Source organism: Hyperolius riggenbachi, chromosome 3 (genome assembly GCF_040937935.1).
Source record: "Hyperolius riggenbachi isolate aHypRig1 chromosome 3, aHypRig1.pri, whole genome shotgun sequence".
Taxonomy (NCBI): Eukaryota; Metazoa; Chordata; class Amphibia; order Anura; family Hyperoliidae; genus Hyperolius; species Hyperolius riggenbachi.
In genome coordinates this window covers 461,645,374-461,666,336 of record NC_090648.1, presented here as the reverse complement: position 1 = coordinate 461,666,336, position 20,963 = coordinate 461,645,374, and the positions used below count along the sequence as shown (strand labels likewise).

The window sequence follows — 20,963 nt, the reverse complement described above, 5'->3', positions numbered from 1 at the left end:
CATCCTTTAAAGAGAGACTGAAGCGAGAATAAATCTCGCTTCAGACCTCAGAGTTAGCAGGGGCATGTGTGCCCCTGCTAAAACGCCGCTATAGCGCGGCTTAACGGGGGTCCCTTCACCCCCAAATCCCCCTCCGTGATGCGGGGGAGCGCTTCCTGGTTGGGGCAGGGCTAACCGCCGCAGCCCTGCCCCACGCGCGTCTGTCAGCGCGTATCTCCGCCTCTCCCCCGCCCCTCTCAGTCTTCCTTCACTGAGAGGGGCGGAGGAGAGGCGGCAATGCGCGGCTGATAGACACGACTGGAGGCAGGGCTGCAGCCGTTAGCCCTGCCTCCAGGAGCGACCAAGTCTGCAACCAAGTGTCGCAGTGGGGGGTTTGGGGGTCAAGGGACCCCCGTTTAGCGGCGCTATTGCGGCGGTTTAGCAGGGGCACACGTGCCCCTGCTAACAATGAGCTCTGAAGCGAGATTTATTCTCGCTTCAGAGTCTCTTTAAATTGATATATTACTAATTTTAAAATGTTAATATGAAGGAAAATGAACCAGGATAGAAAGGACCAGTGTGGTTTGAATTGTAAAACAACATTTTTCTTATGAAATCTTTATGGTATGTGTGACTAGGGGTGTGATAGGGGAGTGATCAGGGGTGTGGCAGGGGCGTGGCTTACGTGTCCCTCTTTCTCATCTCAAAAAGTTGGGAGGTATGCAATCTGCATGCAAACTGTTTTTGGAAGCTAACATCCTCCATTGTGTTAATTTTGGTGCATCTTTTTTCAATGCAAGTTGTGTACCCTGCCTATAATTGGGCTCTGCACATCTATGCTGCTAGTCGTTCAGATGTAGCCTGCCTTGGGAAGTGCTGCCACCTTTACCTGCTAGATAAAAAAAAAAAAGAAAAGTATTCTAAATCTGTTACATTTCAGACCTTTAAAGTAGTGTGCTGTATTGGGAAAATAATCATGGGTGTACAGAGGCAGCAAGTGTACCAAACATGATAGAAGGCAAGCTTCCTCCTTCACCAATCAGCTTCGCCTAACATCAGTAAGGCCTGGTTATTATTTTTTATCATTATTTTCACCATCATTCACATTATATTATTTATGAGACTGGAAATAAACTGAAAACACCAACAATTTAAAAAAAAGATCTGTACACTGCCAGAAACACATCATTTATCACCATTTTAGTATTTTTTAATTGTCATAAAAGCTGAAAAAAAGAAAATATTGCCAGAAAAAAATAGCACAGCTAAAGTGTACCAGAGACCAAAAATAATAAAAGATTTATACATACCTGGAGCTTCCTCCAGCCTCATGGGCACGGATCGCTCCCACGCCGCCGTCCTCTGCTGCCTGCAGCTCTGGTATCGGGTCCCGCTATTTCGGACAGTAGCGGCAGGTCTGCGCAAGAGGAAGTGCGCTCTCTACATATCTCTCCAGCGGCCGCCGGAGAGTTACATAAAAAGCGCACTTCACTTGTGCAGACTGGCTGCTACTGTCCGAAATAACGGGATCCGATACCAGAGCTGCAGGCAGGGGAGGACGGCGGCGTAGGAGCGATCCGTGCCCATCAGGCTGAAGGAAGCCCCAGGTATGTATAAATCTTTTTTTATTTTTGGTCTCTGGTTTCCTTTAAGTATTCAGTTTATAAAGCTTTTCTCATAATTATCTCTTCTTATCTGTTTTACACCTTAAGTTTATATATTTTATGCAGCCAACAAGTAAAAAAGTAAAACAAATATGGTTGAAAAGTAATATTTAAGTAATGATAATCAGGAACAAAATATTTAAGGTATTTTGTAGGTAAGGTGATACATAAATAAGGACTGATAATTCATTCAATCAATCAATTCAATCTTTGGTCAAAACAGCATGCAGCTCAAGAAGTCAAACAGAAACAAAAGCCCCTCAACTAAAAACAACATTGCCTTTTATAAGTCAGCCTGAAGTGATTTTTAAATAAAAAAACAGATACTTACCTAAAAAGGGGAAGGCTCTGAGTCATATAGAGCGTCCGTATTCCACTCCTGATACCCTCGTTCCAGTGCTGTAACTCCCATTAGCAGTCATCGACCGATGGGTCGAAGGCTGCTCTCTTCTGCCGCGGGAGGTTTTGGAATCCTTCAGGAACCTGAGTGCTCCCAAAGACAGTCTGCTCCATACTGTGCATGCAAGACGGACAGCTCCGCAGTGCGCATGCGGGAGCATGTTCCCTTGTGCACTTGCGCATACGCAATATGGAGTGCCTCAGAGCCTTCCGCTTCTTAGGTAAGTATTTCATATGTGGTAATCCTTGTTCTGGCATAAGGCCAAGCAGAAAGTGATGCTCTCTAGTGCTCTTTTCCTGTGGCGGAAATACAAATTGCGTGGAAGTGTACTGAACAAAATCTGCTTCCATGCATGTGTGCCGCAACGCGAAAACTTTTAAAAAGTCTGCGTCGCCATAGACTTACATGACTTCCGGTCCATCCGTCCTACATTGCCGTGCAAGCAGGCCCCCAACATCCTGTTTCCCTCGTGTCGGCAGTGCGGCGACAATGCCACTTCCGGCGCATCACGTTGCACCATACGGCTATGAAAGGCCCCCTAGACTTTCAATGTATCAGGCCCCTTTCACACTGGGACGTTGCTATACCGTTTTTACCGCAGGGTAATGCTACACCAATGAGTGCGAGCCGATGCGATGGATGTGACTTTTTTTGGCCGCTTGCCGACGTGGGGGAAACAGTGCACTAGGTGCCGGGATTGAGCGGTGATGTGCGGCGGACCGGAAGTCATGTAAGTCTATGGCAAAGCAAGCTCTTTTAAAAGTTATCACTTTTCAATACACTTCTGCACATTTCGTATTTCCACCACAGGAAGTGCGCGCTAAAGAGAGCCGTACTTCATCGGATTGCATTGCACCAGCAACGAAGGCCAGCAGTAGGGAACCGGCCTCACCGCTACTGCAGGGTAACGCAATGCAATGAAAATGCCCCACTGTGAAAGGGGCCTGAAGCTTTTAGGAAAAAGCATCAACTCTCTTTGGATTACATCGTCAAAGCAGTTTTTAAATCACCGGCGCTCAGGAATGCACTGAAAAGTGTGAGAAGGCCCTGGGAGATTTTCTATTCCCCATACAAAAACTAATCCTCCCTCTGCCTTTGGTAATGAATCTCGGCAGATGATCTGCAGGCCGGTATTTCCTGAGAGCGGCACTTACACCCTCTCGTTGGAGGTTCCGTGTTCTCTGGCAGTAACCAGAGGGGATTTATAGCGAGCTGTGCCTCCTCCATTGTGATACATAAATAAAAGCAATGAGGGGATGCTGCCTCATGTCACAGCAGTGCATCACATACAACACTATCACATCCTACCACTCGGACATCCAGATTCCGGATGTTTATTGCATGTTCCATTTAAAGAGGAACTGCAGTGAAAATAATGTAATGAGGAAAAGTGTTTATTTTTTACAATAATAATTTATAAATGATTTAGTCAGTGTTTGCCCATTGTAAAATCTTTCCTCTCCCTGATTTACATTCTGACATTTATCACATGGCGACATTTTTACTGCTGGCAGATGATGTCTGTGGAAAGAGATGATGCATTTTGGGCAGTTGGAAACAGCTGTTATTTCCCACAATGCAACAAGGCTCCCACAGTGTGATGTCAGCACCATGGGCCTGACATCACACTGTGGGAGGGGTTTCACCTCAATATCAGCCATACAGAGCCTCCTGAGGATCCGTTTGAGAGAAGGTAAAGATTCTTGTGGGAAAGGAGGTATCAGCTACTGATTGGGAGGAAGTTCCTTTTCAACCACCTAAAGACAGCGTCACGCCGATAGGCGTGAACGCGACGGCTCCCCCAGGACCGCACACTTCCCTGCTTGAATCAGCTCTGTCATCAGTCTACCAGTGGCGGTCGCTGCTAGGAGACTGTTAGACGGCGAAACCCCCTTCTATTTACAATGTACAGCACTGCAATCTACGGCAGCGCTGTACTGGGGACAGCCGTGTCACTCGGTTGTTCCCTGGAGAGGCCCAAGAGCGGTCAGCTCTCATAGGCTGATGCCTATGACAGCCGATCACTGGGACTGGCTGGCGGGGGGAGTGTAAATTAAAAAAAAGTACATTTTATTAGCAAAATTATAACAATAACATTAACTAAAAAACCCCCAAAGCCTCCAGCAGCTATCAGAGCCCACCAACAGAAAGGTCTGTTGGTGGGCAGAAAATGGGACAATTTTAATTTGTGTGCAAATATCTGCAGCGAAGATATAGGGGAACTATATAGGGGAGGAAGATCACTAGACACCAGGGAACTATATAGGGGAGGAGGACCACTAGACACCAGGGAACTATATAGGGGAGGAGGACCACTAGACACCAGGGAACTATATAGGGGAGGAGGACCACTAGACATTGGGAAACTGTAAGGGGTTGGAGGGGGGTCATTAGACACCAGGGAACTTTATAAGGCAGGAAGGTAGCCAGTAGACATTGAGGTTGGCACACAGCTAGGTCCCAGTGTTCAATTCGCCCCCCTTTGTATTTAAGTTTCACACCCCTGCTCTGATCAGAGAGGGATCTACCTGGTTAAATCCCTCCACAATCCACACACTCTACACAGATTTTCAGTAGATTTTAGCATGAAATCTATTGAAAATCTGTAGAGCTACGCACTGCCTGCCGGGCCCCCCAGGTCTTCGTCGTCCATGTCCCCCCCCCCCCCCCCCGGGCCATGCAGAGTGTAGGCAGTGGAGCTTACACTCACCTGTCCGCCGTCATGTGTCTTCTCTCCATAGCCACTGGCGCTCCTCGTCTCTTCTCTATTTGGGACGCCTGTGTAACATGACAAATGCTAGAGACCAAACAGAGGCACCATATCACGTGCCTTACATGACCATTAGAGGCCTCTAGTGTTTGGCCTCTAGCATTTGTCACATGACACAGGCGCCCCAGGAGAGACTAGACAGGAAGGAGCACCAATGGCTATAGAGAGAAGACACAGGAAGTGTGCCACTGTGAAGTGTAAGCTCTGCTGCCTAAACTGTGCATGGCTGGAAATGGAATGCTGCTACCACAGCTGCACGTGAGCATTTATTAGCGTGAGAAATTAGAGTGAGAAATGGGATTGAGCTATTATCCTGCCTAGACTCAGTTCTATCTAATGCTAAGTAGGATCAGCTGACATATATATCTGAGACTGGTCATCATTTGTATCTTTTTATATACAAAAGTAGCAGAAGTGCATTGTGGGTAACCACAGTTACACACTGAAAGCTGAATTATCGCAAACAACTTCTGTTCTAAGAAGGCAAACAACACTAAGCATTGCTTTTTAGTAGGAGGGCTTTTCGGTCTCTTAGTCCCCTATACTTTCCTAGGGGTTCTGGGTGACCCTGATCTGCTTAGGTACAACGTTGTACTGGTCCAAGCCCTATCCCGTCCATAGAGCCATAATAATCCCTGCCCTGCACTGATGAGGACCAAAAGTCCGAAACAGTCTGTCTGCATGTTGGGTTGATGTGGCTCTGTAAAATGTATTAACTATAGGCTTGCTATACATCAGTGGTTCTGGATTTAAGTCTGGCTTCATGGGCTCAAAGAGATAATTTTGCATATTTAGCAGAAGTGCATTGTGGGTAACCACAGTTACACACTTAAAGCTAAATTATCGCAAATACCTTACCTCTGTTTTAAGAAGGCAAACCACACTATACAAATGTAGGTGGTAGTATATTGATTTTAATTTAGACTACTATTAATTTAGTATTAGTATGTTAGTTAAATTTTAGTACTTTTTCCAGCAGGGAAGTTTTTGATTAGTGCTCCTGTTCCCATTCACTGTGATTAGGATCCATGTGGTTATGAGTGATTAAGCCATAGATTACTATTGTAAGCAGATGAATAGAGGAACTCATGGTGTGGGTTGGCGTGTATTAGTATATGAGGTCAGTCAAGTAGTCACAAGATAATGTATGAAGATAAAGCACAGCAGTTTGAATGTTATTTTCCGGTAGACTGGATGTTATTCTTGAGCAGATAGAAGAGGTAGTGGGTTACTCCTCTTTTCCTTATATCGGAGCATGGAATTGTTTTGGGTCTTCCTATATAATCTCGCAGTGAAGGAGCTGTTCAATTTAAACTACATGCAGAATACTAATGAACCTTCGAATGGGTTCATCCATAAGTCTGATTTATTATTGCTACACATACTTTTTAGACTATTGGCTCTTAAAGGGACCTCTATGGTGGTTGAAAAGTGTAATGGTTAAGGGCTCTGCCTCTGACACAGGAGACCTGGATTCGAATCTTGGCTCTGCCTGTTCAGTAAGCCAGCACCTATTCAGTAGGAGACGTTAGGCAAGTCTCCCTAACACTGCTACTGCCTATAGAGCGCGTACTAGTGGCTGCAGCTCTGGCGCTTTGAGTCCGCCAGGAGAAAAGCACGATATAAGTGTTTGTCTTTTATCTATTTTTAACCACAGAGAAAACTAATTGCATATAGTGCTTACTAGCTATGGGTGCTGTCATTTTATATGAGAACCATATTTACTTATATATATTCTAAGCAAGTACATTTTTTTTTATTTGTTCAGTTGTTTATTTTTGTACTGAATCATTGAGCCTCTTATTAGGAAAGGGGGGGGGGGGGGCGGCAAAATATTCTGTATGTAGTGTTTTGGGAGTGTAATGGATAGCACTCTTGCTTTACATCACTTGATCGCTTGGGTCCCTCGTGCAAATCTGTGCCAGAGAATTGTCTGTGTAGAGTTTGAATGTATTCTGTTTGGGTTTCATCCAGAAAAAACATTACGCTGCATTAACAAAAGGTGCGAGACCTGCCCTTATATCTTGGGCACAAGCCAAATACAAATACCAAACTCACAAAAATATCAACAAATACAAAACCAATTTTCATGTGAGTCATCCAATGTTGTATACATGATACTCTGTATTACATGCCCCTCAAGAGGAATCTACAGTATATAGGAGAAACAGGACAAAAACTTCGCACAAGAATGAACCATAACCTCTTTAAAATTAATGAGGGTAAAATGGACACACGAGTGGTCCAACACTTCTGTGAACCAGGACACAGCATGCAAGATCTCAAAGTACTTATTCTTAAAGAGAAACTGTGACAAGAATTGACCATCATCCCAATCAGTAGCTGATACTCCCTTTCCCATGAGAAATCTATTCCTTTTCTCAAACAGATCATCAGGGGGCTCTGCATGGCTAATCTTGTGGTGAAACCCCTCCCATAAATGATGTCAGCGCCTCACAGCACTGACGTCTTGACATCACACTGTGGAAGCCTTGTGGGAAATAGCAGCTGTTTGCAACTGCCAAAAAAGCAAGCAGCATTTCCTTCTACTTACATCACCTACCAGCAGTAAAAATGTCACCATGTGATAAATGTCAGACTGTAAATCAGGGAGAGGAAAGATTTTACAATGGGCAAACACTGACTAAATCATGTATACATAATTATTGTAAAATTGAAGAACTTTTTTATTACATTATTTTCACTGGAGTTCCTCTTTAAGGGTAACTATAAAAGTGAACAATCAAATAAGATTTCTGAGTACAAATTTAAGAAAATGTTCAAACCATTAACAGAAGGTTTAAATTGTGGAATGGGATTCATGACTCCTTATGTAACATGATTGACTTGGCTTCATGATCTTCAGAAACCTGCTAGATTTCATGTTTGCTTGCATGAGCTCACTGGCTCCAGCCTGCTGATCACCTGACATCTAACTGATAAACGATAACCAGCACAACTGTCATTTTTGTGTTTGCTATTTACCTGAATCAGTGTTTTACTTCAGCTAACGTCTTATGCCTGAAGAAGGGGACTAGATCCCAGAAAGCTTGCATATCAGTGTTTTACTTCAGCTAACATCTGGAAATATGCCTGAAGAAAGGGACTAGATCCCGGAAAGCTTGCATACTTTATCAGATAGCCATGAAAAAGTTATTACTTTTACACAACTTTGTTTTTTTCTACCTACATCCAGAGGGACATAAGACTTTTAAGGAACAGAACAGAACCAGTCCTGCTCAAATCCGGAACCGGGAGACATCCAGACAGATCTTTCCGGATATCTCCCAGTAAACCTGCGTGGGGTGGGCGGGGGGGGGGGGGGTCAATCTTACCTGTCTGATGTCTTCTTCGGTCCGTCCCTCGGTGCCTTCCACAATGCGTTCCAAGCGGCGGTCACGTGATTACAAACACTTCCTCCTTCCGGGTTGTAGGAGGAAGTGTTTGTAATCACGTGATGCGCATGGAGCGCATCGTGGGAGGCGCCGAGGGACGGACAAAGTAGACGTCAGACAGGTAAGATTGACCGCTGCCCACCCTGCACAGGTTTACTGGGAGATATCCGGATAGCAACTATCTGGGTATCTCCCGGTTCCGGATTTGAGCAGCCCTGAACAGAACCATTCAAGAATTAAAATGTCTCTGTCACCCCCCACACCCCCAGACTCAGCTGCTCCTGCACACTCCAATTAGTAGTATTAGGTAGACAGATGTACGTCCCAAAATTATTAAGTAGACAGTTGTGTCCCCTATAATATGTAGCCAGAGGTGCTACCTTGAATTAGTTAGCTCCCAGTATGGGTAGCCAGGAATGCCTACAGTATTAGGTAGCTTGCAGTGTGTCCTCGCAGTATAGGTAGTCTCAGGTGTCTCCCACCCAATATATGTAGCCAAAGGTGTGTGTACCCACTATAGGAAGCCTGAGGTGTCTCCCTAGTAAAGGTAGCCTCATGTAACTCCCATCCAATATAGGAAGCCTGAGGTGTCCCCCAAACCCCAGTATAAGTAGCCTGGGGTATCTGCCCACTTCCCCAGTGTAGGTAACCTGAGGTGTCCCTCTCATGCAGAGTTGTAAGCAGTGTGGAGAACTGCCTCACCTCTCCAGAATCCACCGATGCATCTTCCTACTTCAGCAGCTTAAAGTTCTTTCTCTGTGCTTCCAGCAGCGTCTGTAACCCACTGTGGAGGGCGGTCACATGATGACAGATGGTGCTGGAGCCATGAAGACAGGACGCTAAGTGGAGATGTATTGCTGGATCCTAGAGAGGTGAGGCACTTCTCTGCTCAGCTTTAAACTCACTCTGCAGTTGTTGGCGGCGCCGCCCTCTAGTTTTTGCCACCTGAATTATATGATTCGGGTGGCTTCACAGTAGCATCATTAAAACAGTATAGGATAATATAAATTCAGAGTGATAATTTCGAAGGACCGATCAGGATAACCGTCCCAAACTGCACCGCATAATGTGATGGTGTCTGACTGCTATCAGACAGCACCTGCCCTGCCACACAAAGCAGTTAATTTGGGAACAGTAGGCACCTGGGTAATATTGGCACCGCCATAGGCGCCCATGTTAATAGCTATTATTACAGGTAATTTGGGTGCAAGAGGTGTCTGATAAAATAGTGGGTGGCCTCGGTACCAGCTATTTTATTGGGCAGTTCTGGTGCCCAAATTACCAGTAATAGCCGCTAGTCCTGGCTATTAACATAGTTGACTACGGCAGTGCCCATATTATTGGCAGATAGGGTTGGGCATCAGTGGGGGAGGGAGGGGGGTCTTAAGGTTAGGCACTGGTGGGGGGGACTGAGGGTTAGGCATTTCAGGGGGGTCTTAGGGTTACATTGCCAGGGGATCTTAGGGTTAGGCATCAAAAGGGAGGGCTCATGTGGGACTTAGGACATAGTAAAATATCTGCAAGGACTACCGATATTCTACTATTGGAATTAAGTAGTGGAATTTAAGTATTTTTACCGATATTCAACTAGCGGCTTTCTCCGGCACCCAAATTACCGTGGCGCCCTTTTTAAATGTACAACCGCCACACGCTAAACCACTCATAAAAACTGTCCCGCCTACTTTAATGACTAATGAAAGTTGAGATAAAAAGAAGATTTTCCCAGGGCTGGATTGGGGGAAGGGAAGACCACCTAGGCTGTGGCCCAAAGTAACAAGGGTGGGGTGTTAAGCAACCGCACAGTAGCCCCAGTCCAACGGCTGCCCTGCTGTATTTCAGCACACCGCAGCTTGCATCTGTGTACAGCGGCGGCTACGGACAGTAAGTTAGGGAACAGCAATGAATATGTGTGCCACTGGGCCTTGGGTGGTAAAAAAAAAAATACAGATACAGATCAATGTAAGTTCTAATTCTGAACGGAGGGGATGGATAAAAAAAAACAAACCTTTTGCAGGTGTCTGAATACTGCTTATAGCAGAAATCGGACTTGATGTTGTTATATTTCACACTACGTGCATGGAAACGGCACAATGTGAAATAAGAACACCGCGGATGCTACATGTTCCATTAGCATTACTTCTGCTACATTTGTTAAGCATTTAATAGGGATTCTAACATCAGCAGCTTTAAACCTTAACCCAGAGGACTGTATAAGCGTTACTTTCAGTTCATTTCAGATGTTTTACATTGTATTAATTGGAAGGCAACACCCATGTAGCACATAAATGTCGGGCCTATTTAATATGTTTTTTTTCCCCTGCAATGCGCATCATCATTAGGTCTTCAAGTATTGCCTATTTTTCTGTTGATTAGGTTTTAATGTGACAAGCGCTGGTGCGTTAGATGCCAGGCGCGGCCCAGGAAGACGGCACATCTGTTATGAAAGCCAGTCCGACCCTCCGGTTTACATTCTTTGCCATCTTGAAGGTCAGGCAGTAAAATAATGCAGCTTCCTGTACTTGTGATGCGCCTTTTTCTTCAAATGAACAGATATTTTCTCACTTCGCTGGTTAAGCTGTACCAGGTCGAACATCGCGACAACACCCCCGAGGGCATCCTGCATCGGGAGGGGGCTGGATAGGTCATTAGCATTTTCAATCATGCGAACCTGATAATTTAAAGAGCATTAACCCATTAGCCGCCAAATAAAGTAAAACTGTATGTGGCTGCAGGTCCTAACTTTTCCTGCCACTGGGGAAGTGTACGGAGTGAGTTTTTATAGTTTATATATACAAAGGGAGCTTTTAGCTTTTATAGCTACCTGTCTGGATGGCTGGATCGGCTTCTTCTTCCTCCACCGCAGCGGTGATGTAATCCCGTCATGTCTTCTCAGTTCAGTGATCGGGATCCAGGAGAACATGTCAACGTTACAGCACCACCCGGTGGTGGAAGAGAGGTGACGAAAGAGTGTCTTCCATCTCTTCCATCACCCCTCTTTCACCACCGGGTGGCGCTGTAACGATGACCCTATGAATATGACCCTGTTGTGCCCTATGAAGTTCTGGCAGGGGCGTAGCAATAAGGTATGCAGAGGTTGCGGACCCTCCCTCAATGGCAGTATTAGTTCTTTATTGGTCCTGTGCTGGTAATGATCACTTCTATAGATGCTTTGCATAGGGGTAATCAGTAACAAACTTTTCCTCATCCCCCTGCTTACCGAGCGCTGTATTCCTACAGCGCAGGAGATTTGGGCGCACACTGAGTAACTTTGGCACCGTCAGGACTCAGAAGACAGAGCAGAAGTTACATTTTAAAACACTATAATTCGGAAGCAGAATTATATAATTTCCCACTATCCATGTGGACAAAGAGGGGGAATAGTAATTAACATCGCCGGGAGCTTGTGCAGCAGCAGGATAAGCCATACCGGCTGTATCCTGTGCCCAAGTCTCCCAGCGGCGATTACATGTGTATAGAGTGCCTGGGGGGCCCATAGCTTCTTAGCTACGCCAATGAGTTCTGGGCACACCCTTTAGTAAGCTAGCTCTCAATTAACATGGAATACACGTTCCACAAGTTGGGTAAATCTCAGGACAGGTCAGCAGAGGGACACAAGAGACAGCTCTGATGTGGTGTCCCTGTTTAACCACTTGAGGACCGCGGTGTTAAACACCCCAGTAGCCAGGCCATTTTTTTTACTAAATGGGCCACTGCAGCTTTAAGGCTCCCCCCCCTTTTTCCCCACCAACAGAGCTCTCTGTTGGTGGGGACTGATCGCTCCTCCAATTAATGTTTGTTTGTTTTTTTTATAAATATTTTTTAAATAAATTTGCTAATTCTTTTTAATTTATTTTCCCTCCCACTCTCCCTCCCTCCCCCCCGTCAGCCTATCACAGCGATTGGCTGTGATAGGCTTCAGCCTATGACAGCAGATCGCTCCTGTGTCCCCCAGGGGGACAGCCGTGCCACACGGCTGTCCCCAGTACAGCGTTGCCTTAGATCGCAGCGCTGTACATAGTTATTATAATTTCACAGTCTGGGAGACTGAAGGCTGAGTGGCGCTCCGTCATCAGAGTGGAGATGCGCACGCTCTCCTGCAAGCCCCATAGGAAGCCATTCACACCAATCGGCGTGGAGTGGTCCTGGGGCTGCAGCCGCGTTCACACCATTTAGCGTGGAGCGCTTGGCAGGTAGTTAAGACATATTTACAAATGCAGGCAGTAAGCACTTGCTTAGGAATAAAACATCAACTTGAAAAGCCATCCTACATGTATGCATGTCAATGTGGCTTTCCGGTGTGATTGATTGCTGATTGGGAAATCAAGTTGAACAATCAGTTGCGTGTGTTCACATATGAGCGTTTTGATTTCTTTCTGCTCGCAAAAGCGCTACATATACCATTTTCTGAGTACTTTGGCTCAATGGAAGGTATAGGGAAATCGTAAACCGCTTGAAAAAGTGCTTCGTTAGCGATTTCCCGAGCATTTTTATGAATAAATACATTTTAATTTATTCATTTCCGGGTGCAAAAAAAACAAATCGCTCTGCAAAAGCGCTTAGAAAAGCACTTTTCTAAGCGCAAAGCGCAAGGAAAACCGCTTAAAAAACTCTCAATAAATCGCTCAGCGCTTGCGATATCGCTGGTGATTTATAATGTGAACAAGGCCTTAACCTTATATTAAGTAACTGCTTCTCAGTTGCGTGCTGTAGGTGCCAAAAGCATCAGATGTATAGAGTTCATCAGCAGCAGAACGTTATGTGGGTAAATTAAGCTTAACTGCTAAAAAATAACAGGTTTTAGGAAATGAAATGAAATATTTACAGTTCACATAAAAAAAATCACAGCCTGGCATCTCACTTGGCTGCTCTGAGAAACAGAGTTTATGTTAGTCAGGATAAAGACGGGGGAGTGTGAAATAAGCAGATTTCAATGTACAGAGTACGAGAGTTCTTTAACCACCCCTTATATTACAAAGCACTAGAATGCTTATGCAGTTTCTTTACTCTTTATTTTATTTTCCAAACTTTGCATTTCCACCCTAAACTGGCCCTGTTCTTTTACCCTTATATTAAAATACATTTTCATTTGTGAAGCAACAGAGGTTTGAATACTTTTACAGCAGTTATTATCTCAACGCACTCTGTCATTTTGTAAATACAGGGTTATATAAGATAAACAGTTGCAAACGATTTACCAGTTAGTGCAGACATTTCAACCTGCTTTATTTCATCAGATTTGGGAAGGTAAAGCAGAGAAAACTGGAGAGAATAAAAGAAACCTTAAAGCAGTAGGATCAGCCATACTATTCCAGGGAAAACAACACATATATAAGTAGATAAATACTTGATCTACTTACATAACACATGCATTGTACTGGCCACGTTTTGATTTCAGTGAATGTTATATAGTAAATGACGAGAATTCTGTTCCTGGTGGGGGCCATGTCTTTTGCCCACAGTTAAGGCTAACTCGTGATGTCATTTCTGCCCTTTACTTTTTTTTCTTGTCTCCTCCAATCGCTGAGTCGCTTCAGCCTTGCTTGTAAACACAAGTGATTAAGGGGATTAGGTTTCAGATAAGCAGCAGGCAGGGAAATAAAGGGAAGAGGAGGAATATATTCTAGATAAAAAGAACCCCCAGCATGCAATTCTTTGGCACCGACTACTAAAGAGCCAGTGCTCCTAAGGTATATGATAACTCCAAATCATAACAGCAGAAAAAGTTTTGAAAGTTTTGAATGCAGGATTAGCATCTTTATAACTTAATACATTCAGACCAGCTGCTGTTGAAATTTGATTTTTATGGTGACGATACCGCTTTAAAGAAAACCTGTAATTAAAAAAGGCTCCCCTGGGGGGGTACTCACCTCAGGTGGGGGAAGCCTCCGGATCCGATCGAGGCTTCCCTGTCCTCCTGTGTCTTAAGGCGGTCTTGCTGTACCCCTCCGAATAGAGGGGATGTAAATATTTACCTTCTCGGCTCCAGCGCAGACGCAGTATCGGCTCTACACTCGGAGATAGGCAGAAATAGGCAATCTCTGTCGGTCCGCTCTACTGCGCAGGGACAAGTCTCTTGCGCCTGCATAGTAGAGCGGACCCGACGGAGATCGGCTACTTCCGCCTATCTCCGTGCTTAGAGCCACAACAGAGCCCCCTGCTGGAGCCAGGGAAGGTAAATAAATCAGCGCTTATCAGCGCTTGTCAGACTTGTCGGGTGAGGATTCGGGGACGCTTCGGGGGAGCCAGTGCTGGACTGCCTACAGCTACAGGGATGGGGGAAGCCTCAATGGGACCCTAAGGCTTCCCCCTCCCGAGGTGTGTACTCCCCAGGGGATGTTTTTTTTGTTACAGAATCTCTTTAAGAACCCCCATGAGAAGAATGAGCAGTCAAAAAAAGGCAGAGGAGAGGGGGGGAATGGCAGAGGAGAGAAGGGGCGTTCCTAACGCCAGAGGGGGCTTATTTGCAGAAGTGCCTCTCCTGCAAGGGACTCCCTTTCCCCAGTTAGATACCGACATGCTGCTTTTCCACGTTTTCTGCGGGGTGACAGAACACAGCACACGGGGGCAGAGAGCGGCGCAGAGGGGACACAGGGGTATATTAAAAGGAGATACATTGTTCTGCAACCATAAATAAATGCCATTGAATGCCTTAATTATAACATTAGGAGAGTCTCACAGTAGTCATGTGTACCTTTAAAGTGCACTCAAATAGCCACACCCATTTGCATGCACTAGATCACTATCATCTCCCTGATGTTACAGCCCTAGCATTTTTCCTTTTCAAATTGCACCCTTGGGTAATATCCATACTTTGAAATCAAAATCAACGGCTTAAAGTATATAAAGATCACTGCATATGTACAAAAATGAAAATTGTGTGTCACAATACTGAGTACTGAAAGAACCACTGTGATATTTAGCAGCAACAAGCAAATGCAAGCAAACACCAAGGCACTCACCTGTAATGATGGATGCGATTTATCTATGTCTCCCCAGCTAAGAATCCAAACTTGGTCATGAGATTTGTCATACAATAATTTGGCTGGATAAGGATCAACATCTATCGTCTTTGAGAAAGGCAAAAATATAAATAAAGAGTGTAAAATAGCAAATACTCAAATGCCAAGTAAATATGGTACCACAACAAAATTGCTTAAAGGATACCCGAAGTGACATGATGAGATAGACATGTGTATGTACAGTGCCTAGCACACAAATAACTATGCTGTGTTCCTTTTTTCTTTCTTTGCCTGAAAGAGTTAAATATCAGGTATGTAAGTGGCTGACTCAGTCCTGACTCAGACAGAAGTGACTACAGTGTGACCCTCACTTATAAGAAATTCCCCTTTTTATCTCTTTCTTGCTCTCAGAAACCATTTTCTGCTAGGAAAGTGTTTTATAGTCACTTCCTGTAGTCACTTCCTGTCTGAGTCAGAACTGAGTCAGCCACCTGATATTTAACTCTTTCAGACAGAGAAAGATAAAAAAGGGACACAGCATAGTTATTTGTGTGGTAGGCACTGTAAAATGTCTATCTCATCATGTCACATGTCACTTCGGGTATCCTTTAAATAGAAATAAAAAAGGTCAATATCCAAAATTTCAACAGTTGTTTTATCTGTGTGTTAGCCCATTGAGAAGCTGAGGAATCAGTTTTATGGTACCTGGTAAGGAGGCGGAGCTCCAGTCATCAGCAGAATTTATCTTTTAATTCGAAGAAAATCTATTTTTAATCTACTAAAAACTGCATTAGTGAGACTGAACAGGAACTTTGCAAAGAGATGCTAAAAATATCAGCTTGCAGGTCGAGATTTGCATCTCGGGAACCTACGGGCACAGAACCCCTGATGCCCTAAACTCCACCCACTGCCGAACCCTGTCTGGCTCCATACCTCTGCCTGCATGTGCACGCTTTGCATCCTGGAGCCTCACTTGACATCATCATATAGAGCTGGATGGGCGGACCTGCGTGGGACGACCTATCTAGTCCACCCATCTAACTCTCTATACTACATACATAGAGCCGGGCTGTTCATGTTCACCACTGAGGGAGCATAGAGAGCTGGATGGGTGGGCCTGGATGGGATTGCCTATCCAGCCCACCCACCCAGCTCTCTATGCTGCATGCATACAGCTGTGCTGTTCACCACTGAGAGAGCATAGAGGCCTAGATGAGTGGTTCCCTCAGCAGTGACCAGCTTTTGAACCCATAAAAGCCACCTCCTAGCACACTGGGTCTAGGATCTTGCCTAGTGCAAAGCCTGTGCTTGCTGGCTTGCATGTAAATTTCATCTAACTTATATGTATCTTGGAGCTGGGTCATAAAGATGCACTTCCTGACAGTTTTCATCGGCCCAATTCAAAGCTGCATACAATTTACCTTAAATTTGTTGAAATTGGCTGTCCTTGCCTTGCACAGATGTCCTGGCACCTTAGACTTTACCCTCCATGAGCCAACAAACCCCCACTGAACCGCACTGCAAGTTTTACTTCTCCCTTACTTCCCTTGCCTGTCATAGGTAGGTACAGGTGCCCCTTAGCATAACTTAGTCAGAGGTACCCTTAAAGTGAACACTAATTGTCCAATTTCTATCGAAAAATTGTTGGAGCGATCAGATAAATCTGATCGAAGTTGTTATAATTTAAGTAGGCCTCAGTTACTTGGCCTGAGTTTTATGTAAAAGGCTTGTCCGCAGTGTATGCCTTTAAAATAGATAGAGGTTTGGTGATGCAGGCAGAGGCATCTCAGGGTCTGCGTGTAGCAGAAGATACACGCAGATACTAAGAACATGTTCCTAAGAGAAGGCCATCGGTTTACTCTGACCTCCACTTACAGGACAGGAACAGTAAACATTGGCCATATTTACTAAACATCCACATGCCTGCATCTGGGTCAAGTGCCTCATCGATTATTAATCGAGTAGGCGGGTATGATGACACCACGAGTGGGTCCACCAATAGACTGATATAGGGGGTGGCGAAGATGATGTCATATTTAACTCTTTCCTAGTCGGTATTAAATCTGGAGCGAGCGATGGGGAACTCACTTCTGCTTCTTCCTTCCGCACTAGCTCGCAATACTGACTGGAACCCAATTATTTCTTTAAGCATGTTCTTCCTTTATGTAATCTGATATAATGTATGCTATGTACATAGGTAGTTTAGTGTAACGTAGGTAGGAAGAAGGTACCTGAGTGACTTCAGTAGGGAGTCTAATCATGAGCTTGTAACGCAACATGAAGATTGGCATGGCTAGGATATGATGACTGTATCTATCTGTCTTTCTGTGATTTGAATAAATAACGGAAACATTGGAGAAGCCTGAGAAAGTCTATTTCCTGTTTGCTGTGTGGAGAGTCAAGTGATCTCACAGTCTGTGAGACGATGGTGTCAAAGCAAGGTGATAAGAACAGTTTATAACAGTGGTGCCTGAAATCCTTCCCTGCCTAGCAAAACAGGCAGACGGGGCCGGGGCCGAAGGAAAATGGTTTCAAGATATTCCACAGCAAAACAAGCGGAATAGACGGACACGGACTGTAAAGCTTATCAAGCTGAGACTGATAAGCTGGTGTGAGTAGTGTGTGGGAGCCGAGCACACACGGGCACGGGCTGCAATTCGGGGAAACCAGCGGCGACACTCGTGGATGTTAAACTTTGACTGACAGTGCACATCAGTCACAGCCTAAACCGGATCACAGGTGACTGGAAGGCTCCGAGGCCGGCTGGCAGCTGCCGCTAGGGATTGATCCGCTGAGCCAGTGTGGGTACACAGAGCTGACGCTCAGTAGTTCCAGAGATCCACTCAGTGTCGTGGAAAGTTGCCAAAAGCTGGTCGAATTCGCAGGCTTACAAAGTCTTCTGCTCAGGCAAGTATGTTTTACGTTGTTATATGGCGTTATCTGTGTTAATGTGTACATTCTGTGTTAATTGCAGAGTGGAGGCTGCGGGCTTCTCATCTCTCCTGTGCGTGAAGGGAGAGGTGAGGAGAGGTGCAGCTCCGATGTAAATACAGAACGTGTTTTCAGAGTTTATGCGCTTTGATTGTTTCTTAGGATTCGATGTTCCTGTGTGGCAGATGTTTTGTTTTCTCTCTCTCTGGGTTTTGTTTTGTTTTTCTCTCCCTGTCCAGAGACTGGGCAGGATGATAGATAAGGGGGGGGGGGGTCCCCCGCGGCAGAGGGAAACCAACAGTGTTAGTGGTGGACAGGGGGGAGAGGTAGCAGAGTAGACAGGAGAGAACAGTTGTAAAACTTAGAAGTAAGTTTTCTCGGGGAGCTGGGTGGACAGCCCTTGTCTCTGGGTAGCTGTGGAAGTTCGCAGAGGGACAGCTGAGATAATGGGTGAGGTTTTTGTTTGTCTTTCCTCCGCGCGTTTCCAGTCAGAGTTGCTAACATGCTTGTAAATATCTGCATCTGTTATGTTGTTCAGCCAGCTCGTCTGTTGTTCGTCTCAGTAATAGCGCTGTAATAGTTCTGAGTTATGGCTGAGATAAGCTGCAGATGAGTTGTGGAGAGAGGGGATAGAGGGAGAGAGGAGGAAAGCGAGTGTCTTTCTGTTTGTGAGATGTTCTGCACGTTTCTCGCATTTCCAGTCGGTGCTGCTGCTAACATGTTTTTTCAATGTCTGTATTGTGTTGAAGTTCGAGCTGGGATGTTAACAGTTAAAACAGTTACAGTGGTTTGGGGTCGTATAGCTCGCTCGGGCGGTTCTTAGTTATGTCTGTGATAGGATGGCATGGCTAGGATATGATGACTGTATCTATCTGTCTTTCTGTGATTTGAATAAATAACGGAAACATTGGAGAAGCCTGAGAAAGTCTATTTCCTGTTTGCTGTGTGGAGAGTCAAGTGATCTCACAGTCTGTGAGACGATGGTGTCGAAGCAAGGTGATAAGAACAGTTTATAACAGAAGTGAAATATCGTAATACATCATTCACTACACCATCAACAAACCAATCTTTGCTATCCTATCTATCACAACCAACAAGAAAATCAAAATTTTGTTTCAATGAAAATCCAATTGGACGACTAATTTTATAATCATTCGTAACCAATTGTGCACATCAACGGAGATTATTTACAACCAATCCGATCACGTCCAATAAGAATAATTTGATCGCTCAAACGATTTTTCGCTACAAATTGGACCGTTAGTGGCCACCTTTAACATTAAGTAGCTAGTGGTGCCCCCAACTGAAGGGAGATCTCGTCAGTGGAATGCGAGAGCTGGGTGAGTAACCTCTCATTTATGCTCTGTTTGGGACTCTACATAGGGAGGTAGGCACTAGGGGAGCTGCCTTTCCATCATCAGACGCCTGTAGGCACATGCCTACAGTGCCTTATAGTAAATCAAGGCCTTGATCTCAAGCAAAGTTCCAGTTCAGACCTGCTAATTTAATTTCTCATAGAATAAAGAAAAATTGTACTGAATTAAAACCTCAATTCTTTTCACCAGGCACCTCCTGTATTATAGGCCTCTACAGTCATGTATATCGATTAAGAGTGTGCAGAGTATGACTGCCTTAATAGCGCTGGCTTAGATGCACTATCTGCTGGAAAATGTATTGAATACCATCAGGGTTCCAGTTACTATAAAATAATGTTTATGATAGAAATATGTGTTATGGACAGCGCTAGCCAAGGCAGAGTATATTGCCAGGCTCAGCCGTGAAACCGCCAATATGGGGTGATTATACATGCTGGAACTTCAGCTTAAAAATGCAAACACAGGTACATCCAGAGGTCATATTAACAATTAAGATGAGTGTTTTTTTTACATGAGAGAGAATCTTGCTAGTTTTATAAATGGTAGGCCATCAATGGGAGAACAAATTTTTTAAAAATATTGCCCGTTAAAAAGTGTGCAGGGTAATGCCGATAGAAGAATACCGGTATATTTAACAATATTCCCGAGTTCTATCAGCTGCAGCTCAGAGCTTACTTCAAAATTTTACTTACATAATTTTACTTCGAAAATTACGAATTGAATATTATGAATCTACCTACAGATGCAAGCCACAATAGCAGCACATGTACATCAACAGTACATTAATGATATCCACAGGCCGGCAGTCAATAAGATGCATATCATAGAGTCCTCCTTAGTAAGCCAAATAGAACAGTGCTTGACCTAATAGTGTTACAATATCCTGCTCAGTGTCCAGCAAAATTGTAATAAGCAGTAGCACATCAAGCTTCTAAATGTATGGCTCCCCACCTTGCAACATCATAAATCCTCTACACTGCAGTGCAAAATCTCAGGACACAGCATGCCATACTCAGCTCATCCAAGTTACAGAGACAGAGAACTATGAGTCAGTCACTCAGGTAAGCAATGTGGGATCTACCCAGAAGTCCTTTACAATCTACCCCAAGATCATGATCTACCTGATGGGCACCCCTGCTCTAGACAATATTTAGAGAGGAAATTGTTATGTAGCTGGGAGTGATGAGGGCCTATAACAAAATCACTGTAGGACCCCAAAAATCTATCAGCTTAAAGTAAACCTGAGATGAAAAAGCCTCATTGGTCCCTTGCCGTCCTCTCAGGCCGCATGGATCCTTTGCTAGGTGGCCTGGTAATTCAGCCAGTGAAGGGGGAACTGCGCATTTGCGTCTGGGCCGCACGCACCTCCCATCGCGCTCCTGCCACTGGGAGTGTTCTGTGCCTGCACAGTACTACTGCGTAGTGGTAGAATGCTCCCGACGATGGGAACACAGCAGGGGAACGTGCGCAGCCGGACTGTGCTGACTGG

The 20,963-nt window shown here is 44.8% G+C and overlaps 1 protein-coding gene across 7 annotated transcripts in view; it reads right to left on the bottom strand.

The window, feature by feature from the left end:
• Positions 1-20,963, bottom strand: part of FSTL4 (follistatin like 4) — a 1,281,504-nt gene that overhangs the window by 8,676 nt on the left and 1,251,865 nt on the right. For all 7 annotated transcript variants that reach the window (XM_068273011.1, XM_068273010.1, XM_068273014.1 and 4 more), the window contains one exon: positions 15,168-15,275. In XM_068273011.1, the coding sequence (XP_068129112.1) occupies positions 15,168-15,275 (108 nt within the window). The remainder of the gene's footprint in view (positions 1-15,167; positions 15,276-20,963) is intronic.